The following is a 22,960-nucleotide window of genomic DNA, read 5'->3' on the forward strand; positions in this document are numbered from 1 at the left end:
GGTTCTCTGGCGTCTGTCAACATTCCAAACAGTCCGTAGCGGCCGCCATCTTGTCTCTCGGTAGGATCGAGAGACAAGAGGAGGCCAAAGCGAAGGGGCAAATGACCATAAGGGGGCATAGTAGATCCTCGCTGACCCCCTAGGTTTGATGTGGAGGTTTTAAAAGGGCCCCGCGGGGCAAAAAAAAAAAATAATAATAATAATCGAACGGCTGAATGGATTTGCACGAAACTTGGTAAAATATTAGGGACTGGTAGCCCGATGTGCCTTTGCTAGGTCTCAATATATGTGCTCCAGTGGATTTTGAGAAATTAACGTTCAAAAAAAGATATATATCTGTAACAGCGCTCCGCTTCGCGTACTTTTCGCGTTACGGAGCTTTGCGAAGCTGATTGGTTCTCCGGCGTCTGTCAACATTCCAAACAGTCCGTAGCGGCCGCCATCTTGTCTCTCGGTAGGATTGAGAGACAAGAGGAGGTCAAAGCGAAGGGGGAAATGACCATAAGGGGGCATAGTAGATCCTTCCTGACCTCTTAGGTTTGATGTACCATTTTGCCAAGTTTGGTGTAATTCCGTTCAGCCATTCAGGCTGTAGACGTATGTAAATGTCCTATGGAAAATTGCATGGGGAAAACACATTTGAAAGTGTTGAAATTTAGAACCAATTAAAATGTTACTTTGGTTTGTATTTGTGTGTGATGAAAGTTAATTGGTTATGTATATATGTCAAATGAGAGGAAACCACAGCCATTTTGTGATACTACTGTCTGAGGTACATTTGTGAGGAATTTTTGGTGGTGAATTTCTGGTGTTTGATTTACACAGTACTAACACCTTTCCTACTTTTAAAAAGGTGAGTTGTTAATTTGTAAGGGGAACTATGTTGTACACTTGAAGATAATTTGAAAAATGTTTTCTGTTATTTATTTGCAGTCCTTCTGTTATACTAAATACTTGATAACGTTAGTTTTATATTATGTATTACTAAAAACGATAAATGAAAGTGATTATTTTTTTCTGCAATTTACAGCAAGCAATTTCAAAATAAAATGGCTCACAATGAAGAGACCGTGGCAATTTCTTTTGAATTGTCCACTACATTGATTGAAATTGAGAGCACCAATAATGAAATATTGTCACAAGGAGGACATGACTTGTATGATTCCATTAGATTGATTGAAATGGACAGCACCAAGAATGAAATATTGTCACAAGGAGATGACTTGAATGATTCCACTACGTTGATTGAAATTGAGAGCAGCAATAATGAAATATTGTCACAAGGAGGAGATGACTTGTATGATTCCATTAGATTGATTGAAATGGACAGCACCAATAATGAAATATTGTCACAAGGAGGAGATGACTTGAATGATTCCACTACATTGATTGAAATTGAGAGCACCAATAATGAAATATTGTCACGAGGAGATGACTTGAATGATTCCACTACATTGATTGAAATTGACAGCACCAATAATGAAATATTGTCAGAAGGAGGAGATGACTTGAATGATTTTTTTGATCAATCTCTTGATGGCGAATTTATCGAGTGTTTGGAGACCATAGAGTTACAAGAATCATTATTGGAGACTTTTCATGAGGACATTGCTGATGAGGACATGTTACTAGTTCTTTCAAATTTAGAAAATTCTGAAGAATAAATGTATATTTAGAAATCAAAAATTGTTTGAGACATTATTCATTTTTATTTTTAATTTATGAGGTTGTAGCGAAGTGATTGTAGTATAAAATGAGACTTATAGTATAGAGTGCAACATTTTTATGTTACATGGTAAGTTTACTCATATTTACTTCCCTTCTGCCACTATATTATCTCCAATGTGTATTTGACATCTCTTCTTCATCTCCGGCCTCCTTTCTCTCACTGTGTGTCTCCGATGCATCTTATCGCTGCTATTTTGTGTAATTACAGAAGAGAGTAAAATAAAATAGTTCGGAACGTGAAAAGGGGGCAAAGTAGAGTACTCCTCACCCCCTAGGCCTTTTTAGGCGGTCCCAAAAGGATCAGTTTCTGCTTTCCTGAGAGATTATGGTATGAGTTCCATATACCACAATAACTTGCATTACAACATGCAAGATATCTATCTCCTATTACCAACTTTTGGAGATATTCGCGCTAAGCGCGAATATCTCCAAAAAGTAACACCTGCCCTGAGCAGTTCTTAGCCATGTTATCCAATGGGAGGTGGATAACATGGCTAAGAGCATTAGCTCGGTAATGTATGAATATCGCTGAGTTTTTAGCGATATTCATGCATTGCGGCCGTTTATTATCGCATTTGTGATAAACCTTGATAATAGCAAGGTTTATCTTCGATAATTTCTGATGATGCTTAGCGGTAAAAAATTCGTTGGTAAGCATCGTTAGCGATAAATATCGCTTAACTTTGGTAATATGCCCCAACGTCTGTTAACGTTCGATTCGAAGGAAATGAGGAAGTGTTGAAAAACATTGTCTGCGCCATCTTGCCTTTTTTGAAATGCCACACTTTTGTCGTGCACGGCAGCCATTTTAGATGTCTTGACCAGACCCACTCTCTGCACGCTGTCGATTCGTAGCATGGCTCCTCACCCTCGCAAGCATCTTCCCCAGGCACTGGTCACCCCCGCTCTCTGTCTTATGCATGGGCAATAAACCTCCCCCCATCTGCGCTGCTCTTCCCTGAGAATCACACTGTGCCCGCCCGACACCTCCCTTTCGCCCTATTCACTACCGCACCCTCTGACACTCCTCTTCCTCTGTGTCCGATTGTCCAGGCTATCAGCTAGCCCTGCAGATGTAGTTTATGGCCCCAGCTGTAAAGAATCACCCCTCTTCAAAGGAGTTATAGTAGATCAAGGCCCACACCCGATGAGATCCGTCACACCACACGTGTTCCTACTATCTGAAAACTATCCTGTATTGTGATTGGGGAGGGGACAGAGCCTGAAGCGGAAGATTCCAGGAATGACTCTTTGTACATCAAAGTTTTTACAATTATGTGTCACATTAAAAATATATAGCACTCCAACAAAGTAGTAGGAATATAAAACTTTAATAACATATAAATATATACAACAAAACAAAAACAGTAAAAACATTTAAACAACGAAGAGACCGTGGCAATTTCTTTTGAATTATCCAATAGATTTATTGAAATTGACAGCACCAATAATGAAATATTGTTGTCAGTAGCGGTCTGTTGTGCGAATAGTTCCAAGGCAGCAGAATGCGCTGAAATCTAGATGGCACGAAAGTGATGTCTAGCAAGTTGCCGCCCAGCAAATAACGGCGTGGGGCGCCGCGGGGGTGAGTGAGTCCAGTAGGCACCACAGCTATTCTTAGCGGCATTGCAGAATTACTGCTGGGGACAATGCCTGTGCTGTAGCAGGGTCACAGCAGAAACAAAAAGGATTCTGTTGAAGATGTTGTTGGTTTTCAATTTGAAAACAGTTCTGGTGTCAACTGCTATGCTATTGTAGTGGTTAATGTTTTGTTTTCTCTAGAAAATGTAAAAGAGGGGGAGGCAGTCCAAAGTTCCGTTAAAAGGGCAAAGGAAAGGATCGGTGGTTTGAACTATCAGTCAAAAAGGGGAGGGGGTGCAACAATTTTTCCTACCGGGTCACACTGTGCTTTCACCGGAAGTGAGGTCTGCAGGATTCTAGTAATTCAAAGTGAGGCTGGCGCCGACGTCCCGCGGATACAGTTTCGTCACTCCACGGGTGATCATGGCAGTCATTCCCCATCGGGGGTCGGAGACTCCCGCGGCTCCTCTAGAATCTTCAAGGTCGTGGAGGACTACGGTGGTGGAGTCAACCAGTGACCGGGCCATTTCTTTATGCTGGGCCCGCTCTTGCCAGGTCGACCGCCATTTTGAGAGTTCGGTAGCTACTGGCGATCGCGGGGTCAAATGAGCGGACAGGCTCCACCCTGCCGGGCGAGACGTTGCAGCATAGCCACAGTGGAAGAACCCTTTTCCGGGCGCCTGGAGCGCTGAGGGTGCAGCTGGGAAGCCTCCACCTGGGGAGGCGGGAGAGGCCTGTTCGCACCGTCTCTCCCTCCCAGTGCACCCCACGGCGTCTCGCTTGAGATTTGTTATGGCCGGACCAGGCGATGAGGACGAGGGGGGGGGGGGTCGGAGGCATGTGCAAGACATCCCCCCCCCAGTGTTGTCGCAGCCATTTTTCAAGAAAGAAGAAGTGTCCCGTCCGTCTTCGGGCCGGGCTTCCGGTAGATGTCGGCCGGACGCCCCTGGCTCTGGCCCCATTAACGGGTTTCTTGGTTTATTGGCTGCAGCCGGATCCCGTCGGCCTCGGCCCCCCGACCGTTGGTGGCCGGACCGGAAGAGCATGTGGCGGGACTACCTGCAACTCTCAAGGGCCACCGCGGCCGGACTGGGAGAGAGAGGGGAGGGTCGAGGAGACATTCCCCCCCCCCTGCAACTGTTCAGCGTTGTAAAGGCAATCCCCTGGCCGGGTCCCGCTGGTCTCGGCCTCTCCTCCGGCTACACCCTACGTTAGGATCTCCTGGCCGAGGCGTGGCAGCAGGACCTGCTTTATATGGGCTGCTCCCGGCTGGGCGTAGCCGGAACCCTGCCCCACCTTGGAAGTTTCCAGAGTGGGGGCGGATGTTCTACTGACTTGCATTTTCCCTAGTCTATCGATTTTTTGGGCGTGGCAGGCGGTGGGACAGCGAGGGGTGATTTGGTTTCTCTTACTGTTTTTCTGGTCTCTCACCACTGGCATATTTCTAACGTTTTCTTGTTTCTAGGACATTAATAGGTTTTATCATTACGTTATGTTATCGTTTCTTTGTTCGTTGTTTAATAAAAGTTCATGTTCATCAGTGGCCTACTGATTTTCGATTTCCTATTCTTTTCTTTCCAGGTTGTTTCATGCTAAAGTTTCTGTTAACAGGATACAGTGATCACTTCGTTATTATTGCATATGTCTTTTTCACTAGGGGTGCTCTCTGGTCGGGCCAGATGACGTATGTCTAGTAAATGGTCCGGGTGAAACAGGTGCATCAATCAGTGGGGAGTAGATAGGCATGACAGATTACAACGGGGGAGAAAGGTCCGCATTACGTACCCTTTCACTACTTGCAAAGATTTTCCTACGTTTATTTGCAAACAGGGAATACCTCCAAAAAGAACTAATTCCCAAACAGTCAATGTTCGGACAATCAATCAATCAATGAGGAATGAAATAGGTACGACGTGTTAAAGGCTTGCGTTACCTACCCTTCACTATCTGCAAAGGGAGAGAGAATATTCCTATTCTTCCTCGTTTGCAGGCAGAGAAGATCCTTAAGAGAACCAACTTCGAACAATTCAATGCTCGATTCAAACAATCAACAAGGGGTACTGTGAACACAAATGAACGCCGCTTATGTACATACGCATTGCTATTTTCAACAGGTTGTTCCTAATGTTTCTATTTTAGCGAGGTCAAAAAGAGATCCCATTAGTGGCCTACTGATTTTGCTCGATTCCTTTTGTTTTTTTACACGGTTTTTCGCTATCTGCAAAGACTAAACAGAGTATTTTGACTCTGTGCTTGTTTGTAAATAGAGAATGAACCAAAGAGAACAATCAATCAAATGGAGAGAGAAGCAGGCACGACGGATTACAAAGGGGGCAAAGGGCTGCGTTAACTACCCTTCACTATCTGCAAAGAGAGAGTACTCCTAATAGAAATGAGGGGTGGGGGGTAGCATTCAAAGCAGATCAGTGTGCATAAACACGAAAATGTTTTTACTTACCACGTACTTGACATTCGACAGCTTATGATATTTGCTATTAAAAAACCATTGAAATTCACTGAAAAAACCATAGGTTATAGACCATATATAGTTAGGAATTAGCATTTACAAAACCTTGAAAATTCACTGAAAAAACCATAGGTTATAGACCATATATAGTTAGGAATTAGCATTTAAAAAACCTTATTTTACTCACACAAAACCATTGAAATTCCATATATAGTTAGTTGCACTAACTATATATCGCGCACCCGCAATCCACTGCTGATGATGTCACATATTACATCATTCATGACATGGTCAGTGACATCACTGATGACATCACTGATGACATCTCAAATGACATCACTGATGATATCTCATTTGACATCAATGGTCACATCAATGATGATATCATTAATGTGACAATACAATGCATCTCCTCACACTTTAATATAACCTCTGTTACACCCAGTGTTAAATACAGAGTATAATTTTTGAAACCATTGACACACCAATACTAGTTACTACATACGCACTCACTGATTCCTACGTCTACACACACATTCACTCATTCACCCATACAATCATTCATACATACAATCACTCATCTTTACAACACTATCATATGCACTCATACACCTATACAGACACTCACACTCTGCCACTCATCCATGGAGTTACTCACACACCTAGTCAGTCCTGTAAAGAATCAATCACAGTTCCATTTTCTAATCTACACAGTTAAACATAGAGTACCTTACATTTTAAAACATATACTAACACATACTTACTCTCTTATAGAATCACTGATACAAGTACACATTGATCTGCACAGAGTCACACACCTCCCAGCCAGCCATACACACACTCAGTCTCCCATACAAATACTTGTGCAACCAATTAATAACCCATATAGCTACTTATATAGCTACTGATCAACACATGCAGCAGCTTGCACAACAACAGACATGCTGATGCACACTTTCAGACAGTTTAGTCACTAACCCGTGCATTTAGTAAGACGCATTTAATCACTCACTCATACAGTCAATCACGCACCTACTAAAACCTTCATTCAGACACTTATACATCCACTCATTCTTCAATATGTAAAACATATTTAAACTTTACAGAAACACATAATCACTGGATGTTGTCATCAGTGATGTCATTTGAGATGTCATCAGTGATGTCATCAGTGATGTCATTTGAGATGTCATCAGTGATGTCATCAGTGATGTCACTGACCATGTCATGAATGATGTAATATGTGACATCATCAGCAGTGGATTGCGGGTGCGCGATATATAGTTAGTGCAACTAACTATATATGGAATTTCAATGGTTTTGTGTGAGTAAAATAAGGTTTTTTAAATGTTAATTCCTAACTATATATGGTCTATAACCTATGGTTTTTTCAGTGAATATATATATATATTCAAACAAAGAGTTTAGCCCTCAGTGGAAGAAGCCACAAGAATGGTAAAATTTGGATCCATTTCTTTAAGGAGCAGCTGCAACAGGAGACGCAGAGAGAACAGTCACCATCTGTTCGTGTACAGCCAGACCGGTTTCGGGAATCTATCCCTTCTTCAATGGCTCCTGCTTGGCAATGATGATGCAGTATGCACTCGTGATATTAAAGCCTGCCTTCAAGGGCGTGGTCAGATGAAATGGCCTTCTGGGTCCTGTAGTGCATACACCATGTACCTCGTGTGAGTTCATCATTGTGGCAGTTAATAAAATTACGATTAAAACCCATGTGGGCTGGTGAGCCTGTGGCTCTGGGTGTCCTCTTGTCTGTGGTCAGCTGCTTCTGGACACCACTCCCCCGTGTAATGATCGCACCGTTGGGCGCAATCACGGGTCCGCAGCAAGCGGCGGGCTTTGCTTCCGCGACTGGGCTCAGCCGCAAAATATTCAAACAAAGAGTTTAGCCCTCAGTGGAAGAAGCCACAAGAATGGTAAAATTTGGATCCATTTCTTTAAGGAGCAGCTGCTATATATTAAGCTCCAATTCCTTAATTTCAAAAGAAATATCCGCACTCGTAGGGTCAATTCATCCAGGTTGCTTTATTGATTTAGCAGACAAGACAGACGCCCTCGCGTTTCGGAAAAACAGCCTTTTTCGATGTCAGTGGCCACTGAACATCGGCATGTTTTTAAACATTATCAGTATAGTGGAAGAAGGACTGCTGGTTCACTGACATTACCCAGCGCCATCTTAGAGTGGCAAATAATACATTTTAAAGCTGTAATCAACTCCTTGTATGCTATAATATTTAAAAGCATACAACAAAACCACACAAAAACAGAGTAAAGGAAATGCATCGCAAATTATTTGCCACATTCTCCCTAGGCAGTTCATAAATATTTAAGCTCAGCCTATTTACTCGATGTTAAATCTCACACAATTGAGCCGTGTATCGGCAATTGTCCTTCTTCAACTACTATTCCTATCTGTTAATCATATCGACTCAACCCGCTAATATTTACAATTACACTATACAGTAACACTTCAAATTGCTTAAGTAGAATTACTAAGCTCATATATACTGAATTTCATTAGTAATAAAGTCATGTCATTGCATTAGCATATTTACAGATTTACAGATGTACCGAAGTGACTTTTCATAACCCCTATTTGGTTTATAGATATCCAATGATCAAATAACCAAACATAATTCAAACCAAAATAGGAGAACAATGATCAATATAGGATTCAAGATTCAGAGGATACCAAAATCAATTACCGACCCTTTGGGTCAATGTCCAGTTATCCATCCCTATATACATATATACATCAATATTTACATAAATATTCATATATACACATATACACATATACAGGTACACACTCATTATGGGGCCTACGATGTCTCATGTATTAATGATATTTGTATGATACCTGTATATATACCCCGATGTTTACACAGATATTCATATATACAGGTACACACTCCTTATAAGGCCTTCTATACCTGATGTGTTAGTAATATAGATGTTATACACCAATATGGACCATAAGATCTTCGCCACTGTTCAAACCCCAAGGTGTTTTTGTGTGGAGGTCGATGATGTACCTTGATTCCAACCTACGTAGCTTCTTGAGCCTGTCCCCCCCTCTGATGTTATCGGGAATTAGATCCAATCCATAACATGTAAGCAAGTTGCGGTCACTTTTGTGATATTCCGCAAAGTGTCTTGCGACAGGGTATGCCTGGTCCACCTTGTCTATAGCCCTCATATGTTCTAATATCCTGATCTTAAGAGGGTGCACCGTAACGCAGCCCGCATGGGCAAACGAGACAGTACACCACATAGGGGGTGCTACATGTGATGAACCGGTTGATTTTTCTAACCCTGCCTGTGTCTTGGATGGTATATATAAGCGTTCTCTTGCTATTACAGCATGCTTTACATTTATGACAGGGGAAGAAGCCCTTCATACTTCTCAGAGTGTTGGTTGTAGGGGTGACTTTTTCCAAGTGGCTCTGTACCAGTTGGTCTCGAATAGACCTAGTCTTCTTAAATGTGACCAAGGGGTGTGCCGGGATGTCCTCACCTATTACGTTATCAGCCTTAAGAATGTGCCCGTTTTTTCGTAGCATATCTTTTAAGTGACTTGCTTCTGCCGAATACGGGGTGATTAGTCTGAATTTCCCTGTTTCATTTCTCTTACCCCTATTCTGGTCTAGTAGACTTTGTCTGGATATGGTCTTAACCTTTTTGAGTGTTTCACTAAGAGTAGTTGGATTGTATCCTCTTATGGTGAATCTGTCTACACAGGCTGAGGCTGCAACATCGAAATCACACTCTCGTGTGCAATTTCGTCTCAATCTAAGTAACTCCCCATAAGGGATACTTTGCACTAGTTTGGGAGGATGACTGCTTGTTGCATATAGTATCGAATTACCAGCAGTGGCTTTTTGATATAAAGCGGTCTCTATTTTACCCTCCACAATTTGCACTTTAAGATCTAGATAGTCGACAGATGTTGGACTAATTGTTCCAGTAAAGTGCAGATTTAAATCATTTGCATTAAGATTGTCAATAAAGCGATGTGCACTCTCCTCAGACCCTTGCCAAATGATAAATAAATCATCGATATATCGATGCCATTTTACCACTGAGCCATTGGACACCTTGTCCCTGTAGGTTCTGGGCACCCGCTTCTCCCACCAGCCAACAAATAAATTTGCATAGCTGGGGGCGAAGCAGGTGCCCATCGCCGTACCAGACACCTGCTTGTAGTAATCGTCTTCAAAAAGGAAAATGTTGTTATTTAAGCAGAAATGCAAAAAGTCAATCAACATACAATTATGTTGCGCATATCTTAACTGTCTAGTTTTTAAGTACCCAGTTACTGCTTCAATTCCCTTTGTGTGCTCAATGCAGGTGTACAAACTCGTTATATCAAGTACAACAAGTAGGTAGTCAGACTCCCATTGTACATCTTGAATCTTGGTAAGAAAGTCCTTTGTGTCCTTTATATAGGAGGGTAACTTAGTCACCAATTTCGCCAGAAAAAAATCAAGAAATTTGGAGATATGTTCTGTCAATCCTTGGACCGAAGAGACTATGGGTCTCCCTAGGGGATGCAAGTTATCCTTGTGGATTTTGGGAATGTGGTAGAAGGTAGGGCAAGTAGGATTAGAGCTGCGAAGATATAAATGTTCATCATTGCCAAGCATTCCTTTCTTATACCACTTGCTGATTAGGTTATCATATGCTTGGATGCTTTGTTGGTATATCTGATATGTGGTCTTCTGATAGCATCGTATATCAGATAATTGTCTCATTGCCTCGTGATAGTATTGTTCCCTTGTCTGTACCACCACATTACCCCCCTTGTCAGAGGGCTTAATGATTATGGTTTTATCACAAGCCAGTGTGTTAAGTGCTGTTTTCTCCTCCTGTGATAGATTCATACCACTACTGTTGAATTTATGATGTTTTCGAAATTGCAGGAGGTCCTTTATCATTACCTCTGAGAAGGTATCCAAAGCATCAAATGGCATCTGCGGGTTAAAAGTTGAGATAGATTTATAAGGACTCTCTTCTTTGTCCTGTTCAATTCCCGCATTGATTGCCCGTTGAGCGACCTCCTGGCTTCCCATGATATCCATGATTGTCTCATTTCTAAGATCTTCCAAGGTCTCAATCCCTACAAGGTCATTCACGGCAAGGATGTCAGTTGCTGTTAATCTTTTTCCTGTTGTTTTATTTGACATTAAATGAGATCTGGTCTTAAAATACTTATGTAGTTTCAATTTTCTAACGAAAGTGAAAAGGTCGATTCTGGTCTGGGTATATTCAAGCCGCGTATCCGGGCAGAATGTTAAGCTGAGGCTAAGTACTCTTCGTTCGGAGTCAGTCAGTGGTCTTTCTGTGAGGTTGACCACCGTTAAATTTGTGGCTGTTCCTATCTGCGGTTGTTCCGCCTTCGATTTGTCCATGCCGCACTTTTTGGTTTTGTTGCCGCCGCCTGCTCTTCTTGTCCTCCGACGTTCACACACATACCCCCACAGACACACACACATACACAGACAAACATAAACATGCACACACACACACACACACACACACACACACACACACACACACACACACACACACACACACACACACACACAAACACACACACACACACACACGCACACACACATATACCTTAACTAGATTTACCATGCAAGGTAATTGCATGCATTGTAAAAGCACCAAAAAATGCATGCGTAGTGAAAGCTGAGTGGTAAAGGCACTGCGTGGTTACAACTTCATTGTAAAGGATGTTTCCCTCTTACAGGTAGACTAGATATTCTGTGTTTGAATATTGACATGGGGAAAGATTGCAATATTCTAACAGTTACCATGATTGCTAGAGCAATTGTAGCCTCCAAAACAGAAGCTTTTGTGATAACTGGGAGATATGACTTCTTCTACTATGAGAGGCCAAGGGAAAGAACTGACAAATTATGATAGGTACTGAGAGAATGTTACTGAAGATTTTAGTCTGGTCAGTGTATTTGAAATATTTCATTGTGTTATGTAGTACTATGGGAAAGGAACAGTGTTTCAAGAATTGTGCTATCAAATATAACCACTCCCAATGTAATAGCAGTGCTATTGTTAATCATAATGCTAAAGCTACCTCCTTGTTTTTCATGCGTTACAGTTTAAAGGTAAAGGTAAATATATCATGTACCTAAAGTGATGGAGTTTTCCCTTACACTCAGTGAGAAAGTAATCAGAACCCTCTTTCCTCGTACCATCCTATCTAAATCTGCCCTTCCTTGACACTGTGCTAATTGGTTGTGGTGGGATAAGTATTTCACCAACTGATTTTTAACTTCTTGGATGCTAATGACAAGGTCAGCTCGTCATGCAGTACACTGAATGTGTGCTTATGACGAGCTGACCTTGTCATGAATAATGGGAAATTAGGATCTTCAGCGTAGGAGAAAAATCTCCATAGCATTGAAGGTGTTAAAAATGTAAAGGCCATTAAATGGGCTGATATAGAAGGAAATTCAATAATGCCCCTTGGTATGATCAACACATCAGAGTTCATATTGGTAAATGACATGTCCTTCACAGATGCTATTTTACAAGTACATGGAATTATCATTAACAGAGTACATGCCCATTGGACCCAACCAGAGGGGTGGATGAATGAAAGGCCCCAAAGAGAGTTTGTAAGGCTTGATAAAGAATAGAAAGTGGCAAATATAGCCTTCTAGAAATAGTTAGGAAATGATTAAGTCCCACAACCTAGGGATATTAGAAACGTATATGAGGGTTAAAGAAATCAAGGACTGAACAACACTGGGAAGCACTGAACAGCGTGGCTGGGACTAAAGAATACACGATGTTAGGTTCAGTTGTCTCTAAAAGACTGAAATTACTCACAGGTAAACCTCTAACTAGAAGAGGTGTCATGCAGTGTTTTGATTGCATTACATTGGTTTATAATTCACCGAAAAAGAAAAGAATATAGCCTTATAGCCCGCCGTAGAGGGCTATACCGGCTATTAAAGGCCCTCTCCAGCGTTAAAGGCCTCGAGCCGAAGGCGAGGGCCTTTAACAAGGGAGAGGGACCTTAATAGATGGTATAGCCCATCTACGAAGGGCTATAAGGCTATTAGAACATTCTGCCACTAGAGGGCAGAATGTTCTAACAAAAAAGAACAAAGCCTTATGGGAGCGTGAGGGGATTGCAATCCCCTCAGGGTCCTTGATGCCTTTGTTCACAGCCAGAGCTGTGAACAAAGAATCATTGGAATGTTGGAGCTCCAGGCTTATACCAGCCATTATAAGCCCGGAGCACTCCATTGTTTTCAATGGAGCTCCCAACATTCCAATGTTCTAATCACTCTTACAAAGGATCTTATCCTCTGTAGAGAGAAAAGCTGTTCTGTAGAACAATGATTCAATCTGAGAGAGATTTTAGAGGCACTAGAATCTCAAGGTAACAAAGCTCCTGGAATGGACAGGTTGGCTATAGACTTAGTTACACTGAAAATACTGCGAGGAGCGAATGCAGTCCTCATGTTCAATAAAGTGTCAGATTTGTGACATGGGGTACAAATACTACCAATCTATTAAAAGGGCCCTTAAGACATACCTTTAATTTATCTCATTTCCTTTGCCAATATTTATGGGAAGGTGCTTCTTACTGAACTGGAAGAATGGGTGAGCAAAACTCGATTACATCCCATCTACAAGCAGTTTTCATAAATGTGTTGTGTACCCTGGAGAAGGCAATTTGTCTTCAGTTGCTGTTAAGGTATAATGGCCATCTTGAAAAGGGAAGTCTGCATGCTGCCTTCATTGATTTGAAGACAATATTCTTTGGGAAAAAAGCTATATCATGTGGTCTAACTTAGGTACAATTGGAATACCATAAGGCCTGATAGCCCTTGGGCCCTTGCAGTCAGAGTATGCTGCCTCATTTTGATGTATCCAAACTGCAAAACGACAGAACATTTTACGGATTAATTATGCAGTAAATGAGCTCCAGCTAACTTCAGGTGAGATACTTATGCTAACAGGTTATTTGATCCCCTTACTACTCTTCTTATGAAACAGTTCTCTGACTTTACAGAAAAAAGGCTCTGTAGAATATCCTACGAAGGTGTATGTCTATATTTGACTAGATTAATGGCACAACTAGATCAATGGTAATGAATGCAAAGCAAAAGACAAATGAAGAGACAGCTGCCCAATGTTAGTTTGGAAACTAGAGATAGAACAGTGGGCCTTGATCTAAATTGCTGTAAACCCCAGATGTGGACAGCATCCTTATATGGTGTCAGGTTTATGGCCATAACAATGTAGAACTGTTAATACAAAAAGCACACAGATTTGTGAGACAGTCACTGACTTTACAGGGGCGATCCAAGATCTCAATTAAGCCTAGAATAGGGTACTACAGATATTGACCTAGATATGGCGCTGAGACCAATACCCTTGGATAGGCTGTTTTCAAGCTGTTGAAAATCCACCTTTCCTGGGTGATCACTCCGCGTTAATGCCTTTTGTTGCAGCCTGTATTAATGCTGGCTTTAGAACTGTGTGCACTTTACCCCTGCTAACCAGTAGTAAAGTGCCTGTGCCTGTGCTCTCTCTTTAACCATGGGGGGTAAATTGTCTTATTCATGACGGGCACATTTAACTTGCTTGTAAGTGTGTAGAATATGGCGTAAAACGTGCACCAAATGCCTGGAAGTTAAATGCTACTAGTGGACTGCTGCACCTATTGTGTCATCTACTTTAGTGGCAATGCAAACAGGGCGTCAGCCCTATCACTGAAGAATGGCTGTCACAGTGCAAAACATGCACTGCAACCAATAAAAATAAAAGTTTTTGACAAGTATGAACCCCATTTAAAATAATAGTAAGTTGCCCCATGTGAAACTTGTAGCCCACAAGTCAGGGTGCATTGTATGAAAAAGTGGGACATGTAGAAAATTAATATTATCATCTCCCAAGAGTGTCAAGGGAATAAAAGCTATTTTCACTGTGGCAGGCCTAGCTGTCCTACAGAGAAAAGCAGAGTACAGATTAAAATACTAATGCTCAGGAAGGGGACCAGCTAGAAAAGCAATTAAACAACTGTTTTTATTAGTTCTTAAAAATCCAAATTAAATGGTGGAGTTGGATTTTTAATAAATAGGAAGGAAAGGTACATTTTAGAAAGTTATCCTTTGTCTGCCTGAATTGCCAGCAGGGTAATTAGCATATGTTCTTGCCAGCTCTCAGCCTGTGCTCTAGCTTGAATGGTTGTGAGAAAGGTGTCAAAAAGCTCCCGAGAAAACAATATGCTGACCTGAATGAGCAGAAATGACTCAGCTGAACTCCACAGAATATGCAGGGAGGGGGCTATGAGTATCCTTTTTGTACTATAGAGTCAAATCCTGTTTGGCAGGTCTGTTGAGCTACATGTAACACTTGGGGCACACTTGAAAGGAAAAGAACAGGATGCCAAGACACTTTTTGTGTGGTGGTTGCTGCAGAACCCTGTGTTTCTCCTACCAGACTTCTATCAGTGGGTTTGTTATTGGTACAGTGCCAGCTTCAAACTGCATTTTAATGTTAGATGTGAACTCCTCAGACAAACCTCAAGCCCTCACAGCCCAACTTTAGAGTGGCCAATGATTTTCACCATCTGGAAAATAACCTGAAACATTGCTTTTGGGCATGTTTGCAATACTGTAAAAAAGAACTGCTGCCAAAGTCAGTAGGGTTACCTCTAACAATGTCTACATCATTGTTAGGGTATGCCCAGGAGCCATTTTCACTCAGTAGCTAGTGCCAGGCACAAATGTGGCACCCCTAGGCACCCATTTCGGAACACTTTTTAGACCTACGGAAATCCAAAGAGGACTAAATCTGCTGACTGTAATCTGAGAGGATGGATCTGCTCCCTCTTGAACCCAGGGCAAAGAAGTGAACTCCAAAGGTCTGCTGGATGACCTATATGGCTTTCGGGAGACAACATGCTACAAGAGGCCTGTTCCTTGAAGTACCCAGCTGACCAGTGGCAACTCGACCTGGACTGGACCCTGCTATTTGCCTTTGTCTCACACTATGAAGTGTAATCCTGTGGGATCTAAAAGACTAAGTCAGAAGCTAAAATCTTTGACTTGGATGAAATTGGTTGGTGTAGCAGACCTGCATTCCTTCGAGGCCAGCTTCAAATTGCGCCTTAGTTCGGGTTTCCAAAGACTATTGACTGTCATTGATGGTGTATTCTTCTTATTGCTATTTCTACTTAAGAGTGTAAAAACGTCTATTTCTAGTTCCGCTTATTGGATTTTTGTCATTTTTGGTTTGTTATATTTTACTCTATTTTCTCAATTTAGGTGGGGTTTTTTTGTTGTTGTTTTGCATTTTGACTTTAGTACTGTTCAGAAATGCATACATATGTTACACATTGTCACAAATTAAGCCTGTTTGTTCTGTGCTACCAGGAGCTTGAGCTAAGGTTAATTGAGTGACTTTGAGGCTTCACCCTGACAAGGGTAATAATTAATCATTAGGGTGGGTAGTTACCCACCCCAAATAATAATACAATTTCTAATGGAAACTCCAAATGTATTAGCTCTACAGATGGTTTAAAAGATGTGGTAGGCTTTAGGGTGCATTTATTTATTAACTCACTACAATTTGTGGTAATAGAGGGGACTTCAGGCCTTTCTCTAGTATGATGGTCGAACATCCCTCTAAGTATGATCCATATCCTATCCACGGAGCTGTGGTTCCAGCCCCTTCCTGAAGAGTCTCTGCTCTGCTGCTGGGGAACAGTGCATAGGCTTATGCTAAGGTCCTCTTAATGTCCCCTAATTTATCTCATCTCTCTGTGATGATTGTACTGGCATATCCGCCGCCACTGCCGCTGCGTTCCTGCATCTTGCAAATCAAGCCATTGTGCTAATAGCATGTCGAACTGAGCTATCGTGCCCATACTTGATTGAAAGAAGAGGAATTTACTCAGTCAAACGCAATTTCCTATGAAACGCTGTGCTAAGACCATGTCGAACTGAGCTATCGTGCTCATACCTGATTGAAAGAAGAGGAATTTTCTCAGTCAGACTCATTATCATTTTATTATGAAATGTTCTGGAAACAACTTGACTATGTACGCTTAATTAGGACCACGAGGAAACCACGCACACATAGTGTAAATAATTAATGCTTTAGACAACAATGATGTAATTTCTTGTCCTAATGATGATGCCCTATATGTAACACGGCATCGAAACGTCGTCAACCAAAACCCCATATGCAATATATGAATGCAATATTGGAAATGCAATGGTGTGTTCTAAACAATTTAAGTCTGTAATATTGACAACAAATACACAGCCGTATTTGTGCTTTGCCCTTTTGGCCACCAGTTCCGTTGTTTTGTCTTAAATGTTAAGGGTCACGGCTGTGCCCGCTTGGCATCTAATGGTTATCACATTTAAATAAATTTCTTGTCCGGCTGGACAAAAGACACATCACTTATTAAGTGTGTGATTATTGCTTCTGCATACTATTGTGTCCATAAATAGGGACCACTGTTTTATGTAACAGATTGTACTGGCAGGTCACATCTGCTCCATTGCAAATTGCTCCATGTGTAGTCTAGCTCGTGTGCACAACAGGGCCCTGCAGGGCAGGTGTGCATAGGCCCACATAGACTACTACAGACACACACCCTGTACTCTGCACACATGATTGGCAACCCAAGAATAGAGCACAGGGCATACTTTTTCAATAAAGTACTTATATAGTGCAAACCTAGCCAAAAGACAGTGGCGCACTGTCCACAGATAAAGATAATTATTCTAATATCTGCACCACCTCCATGAAACAACTTGTTCAACAGACCTGTAGGTAGATTTAGAATTACATTGTAGGTGCAATTGAACATGAACTGTCTGATCATGCACAAAGTGTGTTACCTTTCAAAGCGAACTGGAAAAATCTGAGATTTAGTGGCTGTATTTACTGTAGCACTCCCTCTGTAGACCCTACACATGGATGGTATCCATATGGCAAATACTTTATCAAACCATAGTTTTCTTATGACTGATCCCAGCAGCCAAACCCTAATCTGTGAGGATGTTGTGGATAACAACCAATGTTTTGGGGGTTAATAGACCTATTGCCCTAAAACAAATGATGGCACAGGACACAGTTGGCAATAAACATATGAACTAACTTTTTTGCTCATTGTGAACTTGTGGATATCAATACTATCCAGGTGTAATCACTCCAACTACTGTGAAGTATAGTTTTTGCTTTAACTCACTGAACTGTGGCTGCCAAATGAGAAAGAAATGCTAGCAAGCATACAACTGTCTTCATGCGCTTATCAGCAAATACTTTAGGAACACTGTCTCCAGAGGAAAGCTTTTCAGCTTAAATACCTTGTTTAAAAAACACCATTTACCCCAGCTTTTTATGTATCAAGAGCCCCTTTTCCATGGCTAGATTCTGCTCAAGTCACAAGAAAGGTAACAATGCTGAAAGAAGAATCAATGCTTACATTCACATATTGGAACATTGTTACTCCACAAACCAGTCTCCAAACATTTCCTGTAAGCTCTGGATATCATGTTGTACCTGTATAAGGGACAAAACATCATCAGTAACCAGTGGACTTCATCTTACAAGACATCACTATTCCTGCTGACATATTAGGAGCTTGCAAAAACAGCCTCATAAACACAATTCAGTATTGATCATACACCAACGCCCACACCCTCTCTTGCTATCAAGCTAGGTTATTGTTTTACAAGTACTGTTATGTACGAGCATAAAAATGACAACTTCAAAGCCTGGACTGGCCATTTTTCCCACAGGTCATTTCCACGAAAAACTGCAGCCTTTTGCTGCTGTTTTCCACTTATTTATTTATTTAGGACAGAGAATGTTATGTGTTCTATAAAGTGCCCATTGTAGTTTTCCCTATGTTAGCCTAACTGTGCATGACACAGGCCGTACTAGCTTTGCACACATTACTTTTCACACAGAATCTGAAGTTGTTTTCTCAGTCTGTTCTTTTCTGGGATTTAGTCTGAACAGCAGACAAGGTCAAACAACAATGTACATTGTATTTTGTTCTGGTTCAGGCACTTGCACCTAGACACAACACAGAAATGCAGCTGTTGTTTGTGAACATGTGAACCCTGTCTTATAGGTATGCACAGCAATGTAACACAGAGAGAGACAGATATTTTCTGAGAGAAGATCATGGCTGTATCTGAGATGCAGAATGTTAATCTGTGTGCTAAGATTCAGGGGTCACTGCTAAACCCTGAGATCTTTGCTGTATAATTAGTTTGCTCCTGTAGAAAGGGAAGAGGGTTAGAATACTTTTCATAATCATAATATATGATTTATTGACAATGCTGATAGTATTTTTGCTAGGCAGTTGTTTTCTGATTTTGGCACGAATACTGCATTCTAGAGCACAATAGTTTAAATAAACATTTCAAACTTCCTTTGTGTCTCCATCATATCTTATTGTGTATGAATATGAGTGTGTAAGCAATAGGGTGTGCCCTGTCACTGCGATCCCTGAGAGGGTCTGGAGTACTGCGTTCTGGGATGACAGTTACCTTTTTCCTCTGATTATGAGTAGAAGGGCAAGTGAGACACCGTAGCTAGTGGGACTCAGGATCATGGTACTGAGGCGGTATGGTGACTCAGGGGTATATTACCAACAACTAGCGATAATTTTTGTCTCTAACTTGTTTAGAGACAAAAATTATCGCCGCACATCGGCGATTTTTATCGCAGATAAACCTTGCTATTAGCAAGGTTTATCGCAAATGCGATAAAAAACGGCCGCAATGCATGAATATCGCTGAAAAGTCAGCGATATTCATGCATTATCGAGCAAATGCTCTTAGCCATGTTATCCACCTCCCATTGGATAACATGGTGAAGAACTGCTCAGGGCAGGTGTTAGCTTTTGGAGATATTCGCGCTTAGCGCGAATATCTCCAAAAGTTGGTAATAGGAGATAGCGATGTTAGCGACTGTTTCCAGTCGCTAACATCTTGGCACGCCCACTTTGCATGTCATTAGTGATAAATATCACTGACATGCAAAGCGGGGCCCAAGATGGTCGCTATCTCCTATTAGCTGTCACTAACTGGTGTTAGCGACAGCTTGGTAATAGGGAGATAATTTTATCTCCGCTTTCTTGGCTTTTAAAGCCAAAAAAGCGGAGATAAACCCCTTGATAATATGATAATATACCCCTCAGTCCCTATCTACTAATGTTGTATGGTCCCAAGGGGAGGTAGGGAGGGAGAGAGAGAGAGAGAGAGAGAGAGAGAGAGAGAGAGAGAGAGAGAGAGAGAGAGAGAGAGAGAGAGAGAGAGAGAGAGAGAGAGAGAGAGAGAGAGAGAGAGAGAGAGAGAGATGCAAATTAAGGTGAACTAGTTATTGGGGATTAAACAGTTGGCAGCAGAATTATCATTCTTAAAGACAATAGGGAATGGATCATTACAGGAAGACATTAGAACATGGGTGGTCGACCTAGAATTATAGAACTAAAAACTAAGGGCCATATGTATCAAGCACTAATGCGTTCGCAAACACCAAAATTCGCAGAATTTCGGCGTTTACGAACACGTTAGTGCAAAATGGTATGTATCAAAGAAATCTGCGTGCAAAATAAGGAATCGCAAAATTTGCGATTCCTTATTTTGCGATTGCATTTAAAGAATCGCAAATTTTGCGATTCCTTAAATGCAATGTATGAAGCATAAAAAATGCAAATTGGCCTTAAGGAATCGCAAATTACCACCAACTTCAAGTTGATGGTAATTTGCGAATTCCTCCAAAAATTCACTTTTTTGCATTTTTCAAAGTGTAATGTGGGGCACATACATGCCCTTAGGGCATGTCTGTGCGCCACATGTGCACCCATGCTGATGTCAGGGGTGCAACAGGGTGTCCTCTGGACACCCCTGCACCCTTGAAATTATTTTCAATTTGCGATTCTCAAATTGTGAATCACAAATTGAGAATAACTTCCCATTCATTCCTGTGGGCCGCCTGCCCCATAGAAATGAATGGGAAAGTATTCCTTAATTGTGATTCACAATTTTCTAATCGCAATTAAGGAATACTAAGAAATCGCAAAAAAAAAATCAATTTTGTACATACATCCCTATTTGCGATTCTCAAATAGCGATTTCTAAAAAATCGCTATTTGAGAATCGCAAATCAGGTTGATGATACATATGGAATCGCAAAATTAAGAGATTAAAAAGAGATAGATGAATAGGAAGGAGAAGAGGAGGTGGTGGGAGGGGTAGGGAGGCACATGGGTCATTAGTGAAGTGCCATAGTCAATACCGACTGGATACTATGGCTGCGTGATTGTGAATGAGAGCTCCATTATTGTGTGGACAGATTGCGATTAAAGACGTGTGTCCCATATATGGTGCAATGTAGTGAGATTGCTTTTGTTAAGAGATTGGGGTATATGCATGCTTCTAAGACAAGTGAGCCATGCCCACCATGTAAGATAAGAGACATTATCAATGGATTTCCAAATCAATCAGTATTCCCTCAAGTTTAATGGTGAGTAGCAAATCTAGAATAGCAAGGTCTGAATCTGGGAATTCAACTGGTGGTCTGTCTACCTGTGGGCCCATGGTTATCAGTGGAAAGTTTAGGGGGATGACGAATTTGAACATTTTTTGTAATTGAGAGTAGATGTCTGACCAGAAGAAGAGAAGCATGGTCATTAAAAGAACATATGTTCAGCATCACCAGGCGAGGAGTTGCAGGTCCAACAGGTGTTGGTGTCTTTAAGTTTCAATCTGATAAGTTTGGTGGGGTCCAGTAGAGGAAGTGGGCAGCAAAGTACTTTGTTTGTATCAGTGAAGGGATTAGTTTGTTTTGGAGTTGTCATGGCCAGATGTTTGCCCAAGTGTCTTCATTAAGAGGTGGTGAGTATTCAGTAGTGAGGGGTTTTGATGTGGATTAACATTATTGAGTAATTTGTAAATTTTGCATGCAGCATGGCCTCTTGAATATATGAGTTGCATCTTTCTAGGAAGAGTCGATTTCTGAAGTAGACCAAGCTTGGACACTTTTGTTTTGATTTGAGGAAGTCATAGAAGTTCATATGTGAGAGACCATGTTTACTCTGTAGTGCTTCAATTGTCAACGGTTCGAAGTTCATACATAGGTCTGATATCAAGGAGATCATTTTGGCAGCCCATATCGGACCAATGGTTGTTGAGTTGGTGGTCCGATGTTTCTCATTATTCCATAATGAAAGGGAGAAAGACTTGATTATGTTGGAAGCCAGAGATTCATCTACTAACAGTAAAGCTGAAATTGCGTCTCTGAAGATCTTCCTAGAGTGTATGTAAGAATGATGAGTTATAGTCATATTTTCTACTTAGGAGAAAGGATGACTGATTATCGTCTCCACGCCAAACCATGCAGGCTTCCTAGAGGTTACAGTCTCAAACCAGCGTGCACCTTGTATGGACAAATATGCTGTTTGGTAATTAACCCAGTTTGGGTAGTTGCATCCTCAAGACATGGGGAGACTCTCAGTTTACTGAGGCTGGTTCTGGCTTTTTTCTTGCACCAGAGAAAAATTCCGAGTCAATCTTGTTGTTGATTTTAAGGAAGAAGTAAGTGAGCATACTAGTCAAAAAGTTGATCAATGTGGATATCATCATTTTGATAGTTTCTAGCCTGCCTCATCATGAAATAGGTTTGGGAGTCATGCGAACAATAATTCTCTAATGTTTTTTTCATTGTTGTCAACTGATTCCGAGAGATCATTGCAGAACCAGATGCCTTGTTTAGGGAATAACAAGAAAAAAGGAGAGATGGTCAATAATATCACAGATCACTGGAATGGCGGATTTCGGGGATTCTGTAAATATTGAAATATCATCTGTGTATGCAGCGGTTTATGGGTTATGTCACTGAATTGAATGCCTGGGATGTCTGTGGATTCATTTTTCACTACCAGAAGGGATCAATTGCCAAAAGGAATAATAGAAAGTATAGTGGGCAGCCTTGGCGGGTCAACAGGCAAAGGATTGTGATCAAGCACCGTTAACTTTAATTCCAGCTGAGGGGTTCGAGTATAAGGCCATGGCCATTCTAAAGAAGTGTGCACCCAGGTTATAGCTGGACAAGACGGCTTCTAGGTATGGCCATGAAACCTTA

The 22,960-nt window shown here is 41.4% G+C and overlaps 1 protein-coding gene across 2 annotated transcripts in view; it reads right to left on the reverse strand.

The window, feature by feature from the left end:
• LOC144753676 (membrane cofactor protein-like) overlaps positions 1-22,960 on the reverse strand; it is a 419,797-nt gene that overhangs the window by 274,962 nt on the left and 121,875 nt on the right. For both annotated transcript variants that reach the window (XM_078641280.1, XM_078641279.1), the window contains exon 5: positions 18,288-18,364. In XM_078641280.1, coding sequence (XP_078497406.1) covers positions 18,288-18,364 — 77 coding nt within the window. The remainder of the gene's footprint in view (positions 1-18,287; positions 18,365-22,960) is intronic.

This window comes from Lissotriton helveticus, chromosome 5_1, assembly GCF_964261635.1.
Source record: "Lissotriton helveticus chromosome 5_1, aLisHel1.1, whole genome shotgun sequence".
Taxonomy (NCBI): domain Eukaryota; kingdom Metazoa; phylum Chordata; class Amphibia; order Caudata; family Salamandridae; genus Lissotriton; species Lissotriton helveticus.